This window comes from Procambarus clarkii, chromosome 36 (assembly GCF_040958095.1).
Source record: "Procambarus clarkii isolate CNS0578487 chromosome 36, FALCON_Pclarkii_2.0, whole genome shotgun sequence".
In the NCBI taxonomy this organism is placed as follows: Eukaryota; Metazoa; Arthropoda; class Malacostraca; order Decapoda; family Cambaridae; genus Procambarus; species Procambarus clarkii.
In genome coordinates this window covers 23,311,255-23,331,530 of record NC_091185.1, presented here as the reverse complement: position 1 = coordinate 23,331,530, position 20,276 = coordinate 23,311,255, and the positions used below count along the sequence as shown (strand labels likewise).

At 44.2% G+C, this 20,276-nt stretch overlaps 1 protein-coding gene across 2 annotated transcripts in view; it reads left to right on the top strand.

Annotated features, from left to right (window-relative positions):
- The window catches only part of LOC123756163 (indian hedgehog protein), a 117,502-nt gene extending 98,342 nt beyond the window's left edge, over window positions 1-19,160 (top strand). For both annotated transcript variants that reach the window (XM_045739234.2, XM_045739233.2), the window contains exon 5: window positions 18,360-19,160. In XM_045739234.2, the coding sequence (XP_045595190.2) occupies window positions 18,360-18,910 (551 nt within the window). In that variant the 3' untranslated portion in view covers window positions 18,911-19,160. The remainder of the gene's footprint in view (window positions 1-18,359) is intronic.
- The last annotated feature ends 1,116 nt before the right edge of the window (window positions 19,161-20,276 follow it).

Sequence of the window (20,276 nt, the reverse complement as noted above, 5' to 3'; positions counted from 1 at the left end):
GATCATGTACACCTGCCAGCTGATGTAAGTGGGCAGGTAGAATTTCCTTCACAAGGTCGTCGGATGCTGATAAGGAGGACAGGAAGGCTGGAACAGCGATTTGCGTTGCTGTTCGAACTCCGAGGCCCCCAAGTCTTATGGGAAGAGAGGCTTGTTTCCACTGTAGGTCATCGAGAGAGAGGTTAAGGGCTTTTTCTAGCATTGATTTCAGTAACCGGTCATACTCACTTAGTTTTTGGCTACTGTAAGATGGTGAACACCTCAGAAAGTAGGTTAACCTGGGGAGGGACAGACATCTGGTGATGAGGTAGAGTGCATCATGAGCATCAATATCCTCAATCCTCCCATCCATCCTCTTAAGGTCGGCGATTTTCTTATCAAGGACCTCATCGATGGCTTTCAACCCCAGGGGAGCTCCTAGGAGTGTGCTGTCTTCAGGTTTAGTTTTATGGATATTTGGCAGAAGACCCTCTATTCTCTCTACGATGCCCTGGTTGGAACATATTATTTCACATTTAGAAGGGTTCAGGGTGAGGCCTAAAACTGCACCTTGCTCCTGGATTTTTCTGATGTCCTCCAGGAGGGAGTCTTGGGAACCAGCTAGGGTACCATCATCCAAGAACCAGATGTTAAGCTCGCTGGACAGGACCTCTGTGACTTGTTTGATGACTAAGCAGAAAAGGAGAGGAGCGAGGGGGTCACCCTGTTGGACGCCTTCTCGCGAGTCAATTTCATGTTCGCCAAAAAGTAGCTTAAGATCCATACTGTAGCATGAATGTACAAAAGGGTAGAGGGAAGGGAAATGACTATGAACCGCACGGAGTACAGCATCCCTCCGCACCAAATTGAAGGCATTTTTTAAATCTAGCTTGATAAGGGCCTTTTCGTCTGTGATGTTGGCGATGAAGGCTCGAGCTGCATGGGCTGCCGCCTCACACCCTTGTGGAATGCCAAACCCGAGCTGTTTTGGCTTCAGCATGTTGGCCGCTGCATCACTAACTGTTCTTGCAGCTGCCTTTGCGACGAGACGCCGGAGAGAATTGCCCACAGCTATTGGCCTGATCCCTCCATCCTTTTTCTTTAGAGCACAGAGAGATGCTCCAAAAAAGATAGGTCTTATGGACGCTGGTATGTTGCCAGCTAGACATGTGTTGGTGAATCTGGTTAGTTCCACCAAGAGGTTCTTTGCAATGTCACCCAGTGCAGGGTTGAGCATTTGCTTGAGGTGGTTGGGTTTTAGTCCTGTGAACCCACCTGCTGATCCTGTAGGGAAGGACATGGCTGCTTTATGGACCACAGATTCAGCCACCCAGAGAGGTTCTGCTCCGGTAGCCCCCACTTGTACAATGTCGTCCTCACGCGGAGCCCTGGGTGGGTGTTTCTCCCTTAGGGCTTGAGCTGTTGCGGCATCTCTGTCGGCAATTGAGTCCTCACTGGTGATGACTCGTATTGCGCCAATAGTGTTTCCTTCTTCTATTTTCTTGGTGACTGATGTTCTGATTTTTGATGTCTCGGATATGCCACTGTTGCTCTTCCTGCCGTGGGTGTTTCTCGCGCGAGTGGGAAGGCGCACCTGGTTGTCCTCCCTGGGAAAATCATTTATAGCTTTGATGACTGAGGCAGCTAAGGTTTTGTCTCTCCTTGCAGGGGTGGCTAGACATATGTTGCCAAACATTAGGAGGTTGTGCCATGCTTGGGTCGTTCCAGGAGAGTCGTTGACCTTTCTCAGGAGGGCAGATAATTTGGCTGCTGCATGGGGGCGGGCTGCTTTAGGGATGTGTTGCAATGTTCTGGCCGATGTTGCTTTGATAGCTTCTAATAAATTTTCTGTGGGAATGAAGGTCTGGGAGGTGTTTTGCCTTACGGGAGGTGTGGGCTGTTGATTGGTGTTCTCCCTGGGAGGGCGCCCAGAACCCAAACACCTGGCTCCGTTAAAGTAATGAATGCGCACATTATCGTCACTCAACCGGATATAGCATACCCGGTCACACGTCTGACATCTACCTTGTCTACCCCTGTTTGATGGCTCATCTTGGCTTGGAGAAGCCTGGCTATCTGTTGGGAGCTGCGACATGGGCGGGCGCTGGGCTGGCGCTGGGCGGGAAGGTGGACGGCGGGTGGAGACTGGAGGGTGGGCGGCGGTTGGAGGCTGGGGGGGTGATCAGCTGGCCGTGGCACTTACTACTCAGCTGAGTGGTAATACATATACCACCTCTATACAAAGTGTGGGTATACACCCACTACACAATATGTGGGTATACATTGGGTGGGTGGGTGGCGTAGACACACATGGGAGCCTCCCGGCTTCTATGGGCGGGTGGCAAGGTGGCCTCGTGGGTGGGGAGGCGACGTGGTGTGGTGGGGAAGGAGGGGGAAGAGCAGGTACTTCCCGGCCTGGGCGCTGGGTGGGGGCGGGGGTCAGGGCGACACTAACACTGGTATAATTTCCCCGTATATCACTGCACAATAATGAATGAATCACACACTTGTAATCTGACTCACTGCACGTGTGATGTACTCACAATATGATAGATATGTTGCGCCAATTATCGCTGACAACGTAACTTGTTCGGCAAAACTTTCAAAAAAGAAAAACACAAAACACTGTTTGGCACACGCGTAACCCCCACCTCTCTCTCCTGACCACACAACACCCCTCACTCACCCCCCACCTCCCCTCACTATGGGAGGCCTGCAGGGTCCATCCTGGCCCCTCACTACAGCCTCCATGACTCCACACTGCCAACCCACCTGTTTTGATAAGTTTTCACATAGATGGTACACCGTAGGCACTTCCGGCCACTCCCACGTCTGCTTGGTGTATTCACGGTGAATATGGTTGAGTCTTGGTACGGTGAGGCCAAGATGTCTCAGGGTAATGGCTGAGAAGGCAGCAGCTCCTCCGCCACACGTCCGTCCCCTAGGCCTCTCCCTAGACACTCATATATATATATATATATATATATATATATATATATATATATATATATATATATATATATATATATATATATATATATATATATATATATATATATATATATATATATATATATACTATATATATATATATATATATATATATATATATATATATATATATATATATATATATATATATATATATATATATATATATATATATATATATATATATATATATATATATATATAGAATATATATATATTCGAACGAATATATATATATATATATATATATATATATATATATATATATATATATATATATATATATATATATATATATATATATATAGAATATATAGAACGACCTGAGGAGGATGGAGGGAAGAATAGGGGCTTTGGACGCCCACGATGCTTTGTATCTTCTCACAAGGTGCCTGGCTTTGCCCAGACTGACCTATTTCCTAAGGTGTGCTCCCTCCTTCGACAGCCCAAAATTAACAGATTATTGCACACTCCTAAGGTCAATAACCGTGAAAGTGTTAAACCTCTCCCTGCAAGATGACCAATGGGACCAAGCAACGCTCCCAGTTAGACTCGGGGGAATAGGTATTCGGAAGGCGACACAGTTAGCATTGCCAGCATTCTTATCTTCGACCAGTGCAACAGGTGAATTAGTTAAGGAAATACTACCGGAACACCTAAGAGACTTCATTGGGATTCATGATCCCAAATTCGCGTAAGGAGCCGGTCAGTGGGACACTCTCGTCAACTCTCATCCTCGACCGACTTTTCCAAATGACTGCAAACAGTCCAAATGGGATAGCCCCATAGTGGAGCACATCGCCACATCATTGCTGGAGGCAGCTTCCAGGAAGGACAAAGCGTGTCTTCTAGCTGTGCAAGCGTCCCATGCCGGGGACTTCCTGTTGGCAGTCCCTAATTCCGCCTTGGGCACCCGCCTGGACCATCGGACCCTAAGTATTGGTGTTGCTCTGCGCCTTGCCGCCCCTATCTCCACCGAGCATCGGTGTATTTGCGGCCATGCACGGGCAGACCAATACGGCAGCCATGGTCTCATCTGTCGTAAGACACAGGGAAAGATTGCCAGACATGAAGCAGTCAATGACATCATCAAGAGAAGTTTGGCTTCAGCTGGATGCCCAGCACAAAGGGAACCTCAGTTGTGCAGACCTGACAACAGCCAAAAACGCCCAGATGGAGTCACCCTGCAGCCGTGAAGGGAAGGTAAACAGGTCGTGTGGGACTACACGTGTGCATCCACATTGGCTGATACCTATCTACCTTACAGCGCAGCTGAGGGAGGCGGGGCGGCCACCTTCAGGGAGACCCAGAAAACTAACAAGTACAGGGACCTAGAACGTTGTTACAGGTTCGTGCCGATAGGCTCTGAGACTCTGGGCGCCTGGGGTAAATGTGCACTTAAGTTCCTGAAGGAGCTGGGCGAGGAACTCATTGGGAAGACTAGAGACCCAAGAGCGGCCAGTTTTATGTTCCAGCGCCTCAGTGTCGCTGTTCAGAGGGGAAATGCGTGCTGTATCTTGGGTACGCACCCGACCCCCGAGGAGCTGGACGAAGTCTTTGAACACTGATTGGTATAATGTTATATAAGTGTGTGTTTTCTGTAAACTGTAGCATTACAATAAAATCAAATAAAAAAAAAACAATAATAGGGGTGGTAGGAGAGGAAAAGATTAAAGTATTCAGTGAGAATCCACAAGATCTTCTCTGAACCCTATTTATTTTCTTCTTCGAGGATGTGGGTCCCTTTAATTAAACCAGTGGTGGTACCCCTAAATATATATATATATATATATATATATATATATATATATATATATATATATATATATATATATATATATATATATATACATATATATATATATATATATATATATATATATATATATATATATATATATATATATATATATATATATATATATGCGAACAAGCCTGAATGGTCCCCAGGACAATATGCAACTGAAAACTCACACCCCAGAAGTGACTCGAACTAATACTCCCAGGAGCCACGCAACTGGTATGTACAAGACGCCTTAATCCACTTTACCATTACGACCGGACAAAATGAGGTGATAGCCGAGGCTATTTGAACCACCCCACCGCCGGCACTCGGATAGTAATCTTGGGCATAGCATTTTACCAAATCACCTCATTCTTTGGGGCACACGTGAGGAACACAAATGCGAACAAGCCTGAATGGTCCCCAGGACAATATGCAACTGAAAACTCACACCCCAGAAGTGACTCAAACCCATACTCCCAGGAGCCACGCAACTGGTATGTACAAGACGCCTTAATCCACTTGACCATCACGACCGGACAAAATGAGGTGATAGCCGAGGCTATTTGAACCACCCCACCGCCGGCACTCGGATAGTAATCTTGGGCATAGCATTTTACCAAATCACCTCATTCTTTGGGGCACACGTGAGGAACACAAATGCGAACAGGCCTGAATGGTCCCCAGGCCAATATGCAACTGAAAACTCACACACCACACATAGCATTGATTTGGTAAAATGCTATGCCCAAGATTACTATCCGAGTGCCGGCGGTGGGGTGGTTCAAATAGCCTCGGCTATCACCTCATTTTGTCCGGTCGTGATGGTCAAGTGGATTAAGGCGTCTTGTACATACCAGTTGCGTGGCTCCTGGGAGTATGGGTTCGAGTCACTTCTGGGGTGTGAGTTTTCAGTTGCATATTGTCCTGGGGACCATTCAGGCTTGTTCGCATTTGTGTTCCTCACGTGTGCCCGAAAGAATGAGGTGATTTGGTAAAATGCAATGCCCAAGATTACTATCCGAGTGCCGGCGGTGGGGTGGTTCAAATAGCCTCGGCTATCACCTCATTTTGTCCGGTCGTGATGGTCAAGTGGATTAAGGCGTCTTGTACATACCAGTTGCGTGGCTCCTGGGAGTATGGGTTCGAGTCACTTCTGGGGTGTGAGTTTTCAGTTGCATATTGTCCTGGGGACCATTCAGGCTTGTTCGCATTTGTGTTCCTCACGTGTGCCCCAAAGAATGAGGTGATTTGGTAAAATGCTATGCCCAAGATTACTATCCGAGTGCCGGCGGTGGGGTGGTTCAAGTAGCCTCGGCTATCACCTCATTTTGTCCGGTCGTGATGGTCAAGTGGATTAAGGCGTCTTGTACATACCAGTTGCGTGGCTCCTGGGAGTATGGGTTCGAGTCACTTCTGGGGTGTGAGTTTTCAGTTATATATATATATATATATATATATATATATATATATATATATATATATATATATATATATATATATATATATATATATATATATATATATATATATATATATATATATATATATATATATATATATATATATATATATATATGTCGTACCTAGTAGCCAGAACTCACTTTTTGGCCTAATATTCAAAGCCTGATTTGCCTAATAAGCCAAGTTTTCATGAATTAATTGTTTTTCGACTACCTAACCTACCTAACCTAACCTAACCTAACTTTTTCGGCTACCTAACCAAACCTAACCTATAAAGATAGGTTAGGTTAGGTTAGGTAGGGTTGGTTAGGTTCGGTCATATATCTACGTTAATTTTAACTCCAATAAAAAAAAAATTGACCTCATACATAATGAAATGGGTAGCTTTATCATTTCATAAGAAAAAAATTAGAAAAAATATATTAATTCAGGAAAACTTGGCTTATTAGGCAAATCAGGCCTTGAATATTAGGCCAAAAAGTGAGTTCTGGCTACTAGGTACGACATATATATATATATATATATATATATATGTCGTAGCTAGTAGCCAGAACGCACTTCTCAACCTACTATGCAAGGCCCGATGTGCCTAATAAGCCAAGTTTTCCTGATTTATTATATTTTCTCTAATTTTTTTCTTATGAAATGATAAAGCTACCCATTTCATTATGTATGAGGTCAATTTTTTTTTATTGGAGTTAAAATTAACGTAGATATATGACCGAACCTAACCATCCCTACCTAACCTACCCTAACCTATCTTTATAGGTTAGGTTTAGTTAGGTAGCCGAAAAAGTTAGGTTAGGTTAGGTTAGGTAAGTTAGGTAGTCGCAAAACAATTAATTCATGAAAACTTGGCTTATTAGGCAAATCGGGCCTTGCATAGTAGGCTGAGAAGTGCGTTCTGGCTACTAGGTACGACATAAGTCTATATATATATATATATATATATATATATATATATATATATATATATATATATATATATATATATATATATATATATATATATTTTTTTTTTTAAATATGGAAGGGAGTACCACCTCTAGCTGGAAGAAGGGGGACCCATAGCCTCGGAGGAAACCACGCATAACGCATTAGAGGGAATGTTTACATCCCCTCCAATACAGTTTCTGTGTGCTTTTCTCCTACCACCCCCTTCCTTTTTTATTTTTTGTGCTTTATTATGCATTTGATGGTTACAAGATATACATGGGTTGATACAAAAATAATAATGCAAAAAGGTGCTTAAAGGTTATGGATCTCTTGAAAAACACAACAATGGGAAACATTGAATATATATATATTTATTGTAGTCTCCGTGGTGTAGTGGTAAGACACTCGCCTGGCGTTCCGCGAGCGCTATGTCATGGGTTCGTATCCTGGCCGGGGAGGATTTACTGGGCGCAATTCCTTAACTGTAGCCTCTGTTTAACGCCACAGTAAAATGTGTACTTGGATGAAAAAAAGATTCTTCGCGGCAGGGGATCGTATTCCAGGGACCTGCCCGAAACGCTACGCGTACTAGTGGCTGTACAAGAATGTAACAACTCTTGTATATATCTCAAAAAAAAAAAAAAAAAAAAAAAAAAAAAAAAAAAAAATATATATATATATTTATATATATATATATATATATATATATATATATATATATATATATATATATATATATATATATATATATATATATATATATATATATATATATATATATATATATACGGGGACCCATAGCCTCGGAGAAGAAAATAAGTATTCAGAGGAGACCTTGTGGTTTCTCACTGAACACTAATATTATCTTCTCCTACCACCCCCATTCTTTTGTGTGTACACATATATATTTACTTTATTTGAACTTTGTTACAAAAAAGGAGTTACATATGGGTTACAAAGATGGTTATCATAGGTTGTCGAGTTCCTCCAGCTCCTCAGATGGCGGGCAGGAACCCTGGATGCAGTGCGCATTTCCCCTCTGTATCGCCACACTGAGGCGCTGGAAAAGAAAGCTTGCAGCTCTTGGGTCCCTTGTTGTTTCAATGAGCCTAGAACCCAGTTCCTTCAAAAAACTGGTAGCACTTTCACCCCAGGCGCCGAGTGTCTCAGAAGCAATGGGGACAAAATTGTAGTGGTGATCCAGTTCACTATACTTACGGGATTTGGCTGCTTCCCTGTGGGTGGCAGCGCCACCAGGTTGTGCAACACTGAGGTTAATGTAGGTGTTAGCCAGGGTTGATACGCATGTGTAGTCCCATACCAACTGCTTGCCATTCTTCCAGGGGGTTCACTGTGATACCATCCGGGCGACCAATAAGAGCATCAGAGTTACGGGGCGTTAGGTAACGGGGCTCTCTTTCAGCTGGGCATCCAGCTGTGGTGAGGCTCCTCTTGATGATGTCGTTAACTTCATTGTGCCTCGAGTGCCATCCCCCTGTGCTTTGGCAGAGTAGGCCATGGTGGCCGTACCTGTCAGCCACCACCTCGCCGCAAATACACCTATATCTGGTGTGGATTGGGGCAGCAAGGCGGAGGGCCACAGCAATTCGGAGGGCGTGTGGTGTGAGACGCGTGCCAGTTGCCGACATTGGGGTTGCTAACAAGAAATCCCCTGCATGTGGTGCTGCTACTGCTGTGAGGCGAGCAATGTCGTGTTGTGTTGTTGCAGCACCCAGGAACTCTGCAGCAACTTGGTCTACAATGGAGCCATCCCAGCTGGATTGCTTGTGGGCTTTTGGGGATGATGGTTGAGGTGATTGGCCTGCACGAGAGGCCCACTCTATGGCACAGCGTGTAAAATTGGGATCATGTACACCTGCCAGCTGATGTAAGTGGGCAGGTAGAATTTCCTTCACAAGGTCGTCGGATGCTGATAAGGAGGACAGGAAGGCTGGAACAGCGATTTGCGTTGCTGTTCGAACTCCGAGGCCCCCAAGTCTTACGGGAAGAGAGGCTTGTTTCCACTGTAGGTCATCGAGAGAGAGGTTAAGGGCTTTTTCTAGCATTGATTTCAGTAACCGGTCATACTCAATTAGTTTTTGGCTACTGTAAGATGGTGAACACCTCAGAAAGTAGGTTAACCTGGGGAGGGACAGACATCTGGTGATGAGGTAGAGTGCATCATGAGCATCAATATCTCAATCCTCCCATCCATCCTCTTAAGGTCGGCGATTTTCTTATCAAGGACCTCATCGATGGCTTTCAACCCAAGGGGAGCTCCTAGGAGTGTGCTCTCTTCAGGTTTAGTTTTATGGATATTTGGCAGAAGACCCTCTATTCTCTCTACGATGCCCTGGTTGGAACATATTATTTCACATTTAGAAGGGTTCAGGGTGAGGCCTAAAACTGCACCTTGCTCCTGGATTTTTCTGATGTCCTCCAGGAGGGAGTCTTGGGAACCAGCTAGGGTACCATCATCCAAGAACCAGATGTTAAGCTCGCTGGACAGGACCTCTGTGACTTGTTTGATGACTAAGCAGAAAAGGAGAAGAGCAAGGGGGTCACCCTGTTGGACGCCTTCTCGCGAGTCAATTTCATGTTCGCCAAAAAGTAGCTTAAGATCCATACTGTAGCATGAATGTACAAAAGGGTAGAGGGAAGGGAAATGACTATGAACCGCACGGAGTACAGCATCCCTCCGCACCAAATTGAAGGCATTTTTTAAATCTAGCTTGATAAGGGCCTTTTCGTCTGTGATGTTGGCGATGAAGGCTCGAGCTGCATGGGCTGCCGCCTCACACCCTTGTGGAATGCCAAACCCGAGCTGTTTTGGCTTCAGCATGTTGGCCGCTGCATCACTAACTGTTCTTGCAGCTGCCTTTGCGACGAGACGCCGGAGAGAATTGCCCACAGCTATTGGACTGATCCCTCCATCCTTTTTCTTTAGAGCACAGACAGATGCTCCAAAAATGATAGGTCTATTGGACGCTGGTATGTTGCCAGCTAGACATGTGTTGGTGAATCTGGTTAGTTCCACCAAGAGGTTCTTCGCAATGTCACCCAGTGCAGGGTTGAGCATTTGCTTGAGGTGGTTGGGTTTTAGTCCTGTGAACCCACCTGCTGATCCTGTAGGGAAGGACATGGCTGCTTTATGGACCACAGATTCAGCCACCCAGAGAGGTTCTGCTCCGGTAGCCCCCACTTGTACAATGTCGTCCTCACGCGGAGCCCTGGGTGGGTGTTTCTCCCTTAGGGCTTGAGCTGTTGCGGCATCTCTGTCGGCAATTGAGTCCTCACTGGTGATGACTCGTATTGCGCCAATAGTGTTTCCTTCTTCTATTTTCTTGGTGACTGATGTTCTGATTTTTGATGTCTCGGATATGCCACTGTTGCTCTTCCTGCCCTGGATGTTTCTCGCGCGAGTGGGAAGGCGCACCTGGTTGTCCTCCCTGGGAAAATCATTTATAGCTTTGATGACTGAGGCAGCTAAGGTTTTGTCTCTCCTTGCAGGGGTGGCTAGACATATGTTGCCAAACATTAGGAGGTTGTGCCATGCTTGGGTCGTTCCAGGAGAGTCGTTGACCTTTCTCAGGAGGGCAGATAATTTGGCTGCTGCATGGGGGCGGGCTGCTTTAGGGATGTGTTGTAAGGTTCTGGCCGATGTTGCTTTGATAGCTTCTAATAAATTTTCTGTGGGAATGAAGGTCTGGGAGGTGTTTTGCCTTACGGGCGGTGTGGGCTGTTGATTGGTGTTCTCCCTGGGAGGGCGCTCAGAACCCAAACACCTGACTCCGTTGTTGGAATGAATGCGCACATTATCGTCCCTCAACCGGATATAGCATACCCTGTCACACGTCTGACATCTACCGTGTCTATCCCGGCTTGATGGCTCATCTTGGCATGGAGAAGCCTGGCTATCTGTCGAGAGCTGCGACATGGGCGGGCGCTGGGCGGGAGGGTGGACGGCGGGTGGAGACTGGAGGGTGGGCGGCGGTTGGAGGCTGGGGGGATGATCAGCTGGCCGTGGCACCTATTACTCAGATGAGTGGTAATACATATACCACCTCTATACAAAGTGTGGGTATACACCCACTACACAATATGTGGGTATACATTGGGTGGGTGGGTGGCGTAGACACACATGGGAGCCTCCCGGCTTCTATGGGCGGGTGGCAAGGTGGCCTCGATACATATATATATATATATATATATATATATATATATATATATATATATATATATATATATATATATATATATATATATATATATATATATATATATATATATATATATATATATATATATATATATATATATGTGTGTGTATATCACGAAAATAAACACGTGATTAAGAATGTGACAATGTCAGACCACGGAGGAAAAATGAAACAGGAAATTTCCTTAAGTACTTTCGTATATTAAATACATCTTCAGAAGGTCTGAAGATGTATTTAATATACGAAAGTACTTAAGGAAATTTCCTGTTTCATTTTTCCTCCGTGGTCTGACATTGTCATATATATATATATATATATATATATATATATATATATATACATATATATGGACAAGCCTGAATGGTCCCCAGGACTATATGCAATTGAAATTTGCATTTGTGTTCCTCACGTGTGCCCCAAAGAATGAGGTGATTTGAAAAAATGCTATGCCCAAGATTACCATCTGAGTGCCGGCAGGGAAGTGGTTCAAATAGCTTCGGCTATCACTTCCTTTTGTCCGGTCATGATGGTCAAGCGGATTAAGGCGTCCTGTAGTTACCAGTTGCGTTGCTCTTGGGAGTATGGGTTCGAGTCACTTTTGGGGTGTGAGTTTTCAGTCGCATATAGTCCTGGGGACCATTCAGGCTTGTTTGCATTTGTGTTTCTCACGTGTGCCCCAAAGAATGAGGTGATTTGATAAAATGCTATGCCCAAGATTACCATCTGAGTGCCGGCATGAAAGTGGTTCAAATAGCTTCGGCTATCACTTCCTTTTGTCCGGTCATGATGGTCAAGCGGATTAAGGCGTCCTGTAGTTACCAGTTGCGTTGCTCTTGGGAGTATGGGTTCGAGTCACTTCTGGGGTGTGAGTTTTCAGTCGCATATTGTCCTCGGGACCATTCAGGCTTGTTCGCATTTGTTTTCCTCACGTGTGCCCCAAAGAATGAGGTGATTTGATAAAATGCTATGCCCAAGAATACCATCTGAGTGCCAGCGGGGAACTGGTTCAAATAGCTTCAGCTATCACTTCCTTTTGTCCGGTCATGATGGTCAAGCGGATTAAGGCGTCCTGTAGTTACCAGTTGCGTTGCTCTTGGGAGTATGGGTTCGAGTCACTTCTGGGGTGTGAGTTTTCAGTCATATATATATATATATATATATATATATATATATATATATATATATATATATATATATATATATATATATATATATATATATATGCAAACAAGCCTGAATGGTCCCCAGGACTATATACAACTGAAAACTCACACCCCAGAAGTGACTCGAACCCATACTCCCAGGAGCAACGCAACTGGTATGTACAGGGACGCCTTAATCCGCTTGACCATCACGACCGGACATAAGGAAGTGATAGCCGAGGCTATTTGAACCACTTCCCCGCCGGCACTCGGATGGTAATCTTGGGCATAGCATTTTATCAAATCACCTCATTCTTTGGGGCACACGTGAGGAACACAAATGCAAACAAGCCTGAATGGTCCCCAGGACTATATACAACTGAAAACTCACACCCCAGAAGTGACTCGAACCCATACTCCCAGGAGCAACACAACTGGTATGTACAGGAACGCCTTAATCCGCTTGACCATCACGACCGGACATAAGGAAGTGATAGCCGAGGCTATTTGAACCACTTCCCCGCCGGCACTCGGATGGTAATCTTGGGCATAGCATTTTATCAAATCACCTCATTCTTTGGGGCACACGTGAGGAACACAAATGCAAACAAGCCTGAATCGTCCCCAGGACTATATACAACTGAAAACTCACACCCCAGAAGTGACGCGAACCCATACTCCCAGGAGCAACGCAACTGGTATGTACAGGGACGCCTTAATCCGCTTGACCATCACGACCGGACATAAGGAAGTGATAGCCGAGGCTATTTGAACCACTTCCCCGCCGGCACTCGGATGGTAATCTTGGGCATAGCATTTTATCAAATCACCTCATTCTTTGGGGCACACGTGAGGAACGCAAATGCAAACAAGCCTGAATGGTCCCCAGGACTATACACAACTGAAAACTCACACCCCAGAAGTGACTCGAACCCATACTCCCAGGAGCAACGCAACTGGTATGTACAGGGACGCCTTAATCCGCTTGACCATCACGACCGGACATAAGGAAGTGATAGCCGAGGCTATTTGAACCACTTCCCCGCCGGCACTCGGATGGTAATCTTGGGCATAGCATTTTATCAAATCACCTCATTCTTTGGGGCACACGTGAGGAACACAAATGCAAACAAGCCTGAATGGTCCCCAGGACTATATACAACTGAAAACTCACACCCCAGAAGTGACGCGAACCCATACTCCTAGGAGCAACGCAACTGGTATGTACAGGGACGCCTTAATCCGCTTGACCATCACGACCGGACATAAGGAAGTGATAGCCGAGGCTTTTTGAACCACTTCCCCGCCGGCACTCGGATGGTAATCTTGGGCATAGCATTTTATCAAATCACCTCATTCTTTGGGGCACACGTGAGGAACACAAATGCAAACAAGCCTGAATCGTCCCCAGGACTATATACAACTGAAAACTCACACCCCAGAAGTGACGCGAACCCATACTCCCAGGAGCAACGCAACTGGTATGTACAGGGACGCCTTAATCCGCTTGACCATCACGACCGGACATAAGGAAGTGATAGCCGAGGCTATTTGAACCACTTCCCCGCCGGCACTCGGATGGTAATCTTGGGCATAGCATTTTATCAAATCACCTCATTCTTTGAGGCACACGTGAGGAACACAAATGCAAACAAGCCTGAATGGTCCCCAGGACTATATACAACTGAAAACTCACACCCCAGAAGTGACTCGAACCCATACTCCCAGGAGCAACGCAACTGGTATGTACAGGGACGCCTTAATCCGCTTGACCATCACGACCGGACATAAGGAAGTGATAGCCGAGGCTATTTGAACCACTTCCCCGCCGGCACTCGGATGGTAATCTTGGGCATAGCATTTTATCAAATCACCTCATTCTTTGGGGCACACGTGAGGAACACAAATGCAAACAAGCCTGAATGGTCCCCAGGACTATATACAACTGAAAACTCACACCCCAGAAGTGACGCGAACCCATACTCCCAGGAGCAACGCAACTGGTATGTACAGGGACGCATTAATCCGCTTGACTATCATGACCGGACATAAGGAAGTGATAGCCGAGGCTATTTGAACCACTTCCCCGCCGGCACTCGGATGGTAATCTTGGGCATAGCATTTTATCAAATCACCTCATTCTTTGGGGCACTCGTGAGGAACACAAATGCAAACAAGCCTGAATGGTCCCCAGGACTATATACAACTGATTAAGGCGTCCCTGTACATACCAGTTGCGTTGCTCCTGGGAGTATGGGTTCGAGTCACTTCTGGGGGTGTGAGTTTTCAGTTGTATATAGTCCTGGGGACCATTCAGGCTTGTTTGCATTTGTGTTCCTCACGTGTGCCCCAAAGAATGAGGTGATTTGATAAAATGCTATGCCCAAGATTACCATCCGAGTGCCGGCGGGGAAGTGGTTCAAATAGCCTCGGCTATCACTTCCGTATGTCCGGTCGTGATGATCAAGCGGATTAAGGCGTCCCTGTACATACCAGTTGCGTTGCTCCTGGGAGTATGGGTTCGAGTCACTTCTGGGGTGTGAGTTTTCAGTTATATATATATATATATATATATATATATATATATATATATATATATATATATATATATATATATATATATATATATATATATATATATATATATATATATATATATACATACATACTAGCAGTACCTGCCACGCGTTGCTGTGGCTCAGTCTGGATAAATGGGAAAAAAAGAAAAGAGAAAACGCACATTTCTAATATGTTTAATTTCACAATGCTTGTGGGTATACAATATTTTTTTGTTGTTCCATTGTCTGTTGAGATATAGAGATTGTCTGGTTTGCCGGCTCTAGAACACTCATCATATAATTGTCCACGTGAGAAGCAATCCGTGTCTGGATATAAACTGCACAATTCTAAAGATTGGCCCTGGGCTTTGTTGATGGTGATTTCAAACGCCAATCGAATCGGAAATTACAATTTCTTAAGGGGGCGTCAGAGGATTATAGATGAAAGTTGTTCAATGTCAACCAATATTAATTTTCTAATTGTATATGAAAAGTGCTTAAATTGTCCCAAGTTTCAGTACTGCAGCGTAAATAGAAAGGGAGTTTTTTTTCAACGTTTTTTACACATATTCAAGTCCACACTTCAGAACACAAGTTTCAGATATAATTATTCTGTGACACTTTTCTGACACATTAACATATAATAAAGAATTTGGGGCTTTAGAATTTCCAAAACATCTTTAGTTTTCCTAATACAAATGTTGAAAGTTCCCCAAAATTTTTTTGCAAATATGGCATGTTTATTGCTATTATAAAATGAATAAATGAACTTAGAGAAAAATGAAAGTTCCCCAATGTAGAGACATGTCCTCCACATATACTGTGTAAGTTTCATGTAAATTGAATAACAAATGAATCAGTTTTGTAAACGTTTGTGTCAATTGAAAAAAAACAGAAATGAATAAAGTCTAAGGTTCTAAAATTTGTGGCTGAGGTTGACATGAACCAATTTTCTCCAAAATTGGCATCCTTACAGATAGGCTTACGTACAGTCAGGTGTGTAAGTTTGATGCAAATCGCCCGAAAAAAAAATGAAAAAAAAAAAAAATCCTTTTTTTTTCTTAATTTTTTTCCAATTAAACTAATTATAATATTTGTTCAATATATGCTATTGTGATAGCAAAGAGTCGTAGTTATGATTTCAGTTGACACTTTTGATTGATAATCGATTTTGACCATTTTTGCATAATTTTCACAACTACTTCAATATTTATTTTCCCCCTTCCTATTTATGCTACGATGCTGAAACTTGGACCAGATGAAACACTTTTCATATAGAACTTGTCAAAAAAAGTTTGATTGAAATCGAACGAGTTTTCATTTTTGCATTTTTGGACCCAGATGCCAACCAGACGCCCCCTTAAATTGAAATAGCATATCTGTTGGAATCATAGAAATGCGTGGAATGAGGACATCTTCCCCTTTTAAAGGTCCTGTCAGATTGTTGCTTCTACGACGTTTAATTTTTTTTAATTTTAATTTTAATTTAATTTAATTTTTGTTTACTGCAAGATGATGTCTAGACGAATCACAGACGAGACGCCTTGAGGCGTCCCGTGACGTCACAAGGCGGGGGAGGGCTAGGAGTGTGACGTCATACCTCACAGAGTGGGGGGGGGGAGGGGGGAGGGAGGCGACGTTCACCCCTCTGTCCCCCCACCCCCCATGAAACAGTTGGCAAGTGAACTACCTCACACTCTCAAGTCCCATTTCCCAGAAAACAGGATAAATTCTGTAACTCCCTCTACAGAGCAGTCGCAGACTTCTGGATAATCTTAAACGATGGTCCTTAGAATAAGCTTTCATCCAACACCACACAAGTGCTGGTAGTGTGAAAACTTCTTGTCTAGAGTGCACCCTACACTCTAGCCTAATCTAGAAAACTAGAAAAACTAGCTGAGGGAATTTCCATTCCCTCACATTTGGGTCTTGTTAATCTTATCTGGGTCGTGCTCACCTTATCTGAGTCTTGCTCATCTTACATTGGTCGTGCTCATCTTATCTGGGTCGTGCTCATCTTATCTGGAACCTTGGTCTTGCTCATCTTACCTTGGTCTTTCTCACCATACCTTGGTCTTACTTATCTTACCTTGGTCTTACTTATCTTACCTTGGTCTTGTTTATCATATCTTGGTCATGCCCATCTTACCTTGGCCTTGCTTATCATACCTTAGAATTGCTAATCTTACCTTGGTCTTGCTCATCTTATCTTCGTCTTGCTTATCACACCGTGGTCTTGTTTATCATTCCTCGGTCTTGCTTATCTTACCTTGATCTTGCTAATCATACCCTGGTCCTGCTTATCTTACCTTGGCCCTGCTTATCTTACCTTGGTCTTGCTTATCGTACCCTGGTCTTACTCATCTTACCTTGATCTTGCTTACCATACCTTGGTCTTACTCATCTTACCTTGGTCTTGCATATCATATTTTGGTCTTTTATATATTACCTTGGTCTTGCTTACCATACCTTGGTCTTGCTCATCTTACTTTGGTTTTGCTCATCTTACCATGGTCTTGCTCATATTACCTTGGTCTTGCTCATCTTTCCTTGATCTTGCTCATATCACCTTGGTCTTGCTCATATTACCTTGGTCTTGCTCATCTTTCCAGGGTCTTGCACATCTTACCATGGTCTTTCTCATCTTTTTTTGGTCTTGCTCATCTTACCTTGGTCTTGCTCATCTTACCTTGGTCTTGCTCATCTTACCTTGGTCTTGCTCATCTTACCTTGGTCTTGCTCATCTTACCTTGGTCTTGCTTATCTTACCTTGGTCTTGCTCATATTACCTTACCTTTCTAGGTCAGTGAATGGTTTTCACTTTATGTCGATGACGGGGACTTGTTGTATGCCTTCCTCTCTTGAACAAGATATTTGAGCTTCTTATTTTCATCATTAAGTGTATCTACTTTCATTTTCACCACCACCTTGAATCGTTAACACAACCACTACCTTGGTCTTGACAACCACTTCCTTGAGTCATTAACTAATGGTAGTGGTTGTCAACGATCAGTAAGCATGAGGTTGTTACAAGTATTGTGGTAGCAGATGCCCCACACAACACTGGCGGGAGGCATCTGCTCTCATCACACTCCTATGGTAACCATCAATACAAAAATAACTGACGAAGGTTCAAGATGTGTGTGACTGAAAGGTTTCGCCAACACAAAATGTACTACAAATCCCATACTTTACACTCTCATTCATTCAGCATTGCTTGAAAACTATTTTGTTGTAGGTATAAGTAACTGTAAAATAATTTTGTATTATTGTTGGCTTTCCCCAGGAGCGTACGTGCCGCTGACGATGGAAGGAACTTTAGTGGTGGAGGGAACGCTGGTTTCCTGCTATGCCTCTTACAAGCACAGTCTGGCTCACAGCTTCCTGGCGCCCGCACGCACCTTCCCCATGCTGTTGTATCTCAGACCCGGGATCACCTCCACCATGATTTCTTTGGTAAAAGACCTGACAGCCAGTACACTCAAAAAGTGGGTTGCAATCCTGCATGAGGTCGCAGGAAGCGCGATGTATCTGGCAGGAGGCTGCAGGTCTCCGGAAATGCATGAGAAGGGCCACGGGACAGAACCAGAGGAAAACTTTGAAGGCATCTTTCCAGGAAATGGTGGCGTGGCTGATGGAGAAGGAGAAGGTGAAGCCTACTTTATCAGCCTGGTGAAGCTGGTGGGTTGGCTACTATACAAAAAGGAGCGGGCCGTCCCCCAAGTGTTACAGGTCATGACTGTACCCGAGGAGGGGCTACTACTGGGGCTCAGGCTTCCCCAGTTCATTCCACAAATGACCTCCACTATACTGGGGCTCTTGAGCAGGTCATGGTAACTCTGCCCTTGCTCCCCACCTCCCGAAGCTTATACTAAACATAGATGGCTCCAATGGACGGGACCTGACTAATAAAATTAAGGTTGGGAGCCATTTTCTGGGAGCAGTAACAGAATATGCACAGTAATAATTTATTGCTGAAAGGTTCTCGATCTGTTATTGTAACTCTTAGACATTAGGATGGTAATTATGTATGAGGTTTCACATGAGGTGACCTAAATTTATTAACCAATGCACGTCACTAAATTAATCCGTTTTTAATTTTGCCCTGACGGGCGAGGTTATTGGGCAGCGCCACCCATCCTTTGAGTGAACATACCGCCATACCAGCATGTACAACACCCCTCAATAGGACGAAAACCCGCTGGGTTGTTTATTCTGTCACTGCAGATAACATCTCGAACAAGAAGATTAACATTTGTCAACCCTTAAAATCTTACGTTATCTTGCGGGTGCAAATTTGTGGAACCTCTTAAGAACAGTATCTATATTTGTCACTAAATTTGTATGTGAAATGTAAACCTTACCGTCGAACTCACTATATCTATCTATACGAGGATTTCTGTGTGTCCATCTGTTTGAGGATGGAGGCCAGGCGCCTGCAGCTTGCCTCACAAAACTTTGCAGGATAACTGTTCTATGTCTGGGGGGTGGTCATTGGTGGGTCAGGCCTCCCCCTATTTTTGCATGAAATAGCAAATTATACTATATTCTTATCTCACTATAATACCAGACTCTATCCTCACTATATTATTTTCAACATGATGATTATATGATATTTACCTTATGTAGTTTATTGATAATGACAGAATTTAGTATAGTACAGTATCTTGAGATTTTTAGTATAGTATATAGTATCTTGAGATCTTGAGATGATTTCGGGGCTTTAGTGTCCCCGCGGCCCGGTCCTCGACCAGGCCTCCACCTCCAGGAAGCAGCCCGTGACAGCTGACTAACACCCACGTACCTATTTTACTTCTAGGTAACAGGGGCATAAGGTGAAAGAAACTCTCCCCATTGTTTCTCGCCGGCGCCCGGGATCGAACCCGGGACCACAGGATCACAAGTCCAGTGTGCTGTCCGCTCGGCCGACCAGCTCCACCGGGTAGAAGTGGTGTAGGGTAGGGAAGGTGGTGAAGCGCAGAGGAGGTGAATATGATCGTACCTGTATTAATCAAACTCCAAACATCTCTATTCAGGTTCATGACCCCACCAAGGCCCCAGACTTGAAACAATGGAAATGCATGCAAACCACACCTTCCTGGCAACAGACAATAATAAAGCTAGACCAACAACCGAATCAAACTATTGACCAAGTTATTAACGACATGCATACCGGCATATTAGAGGCATTTGCAGCAACTTA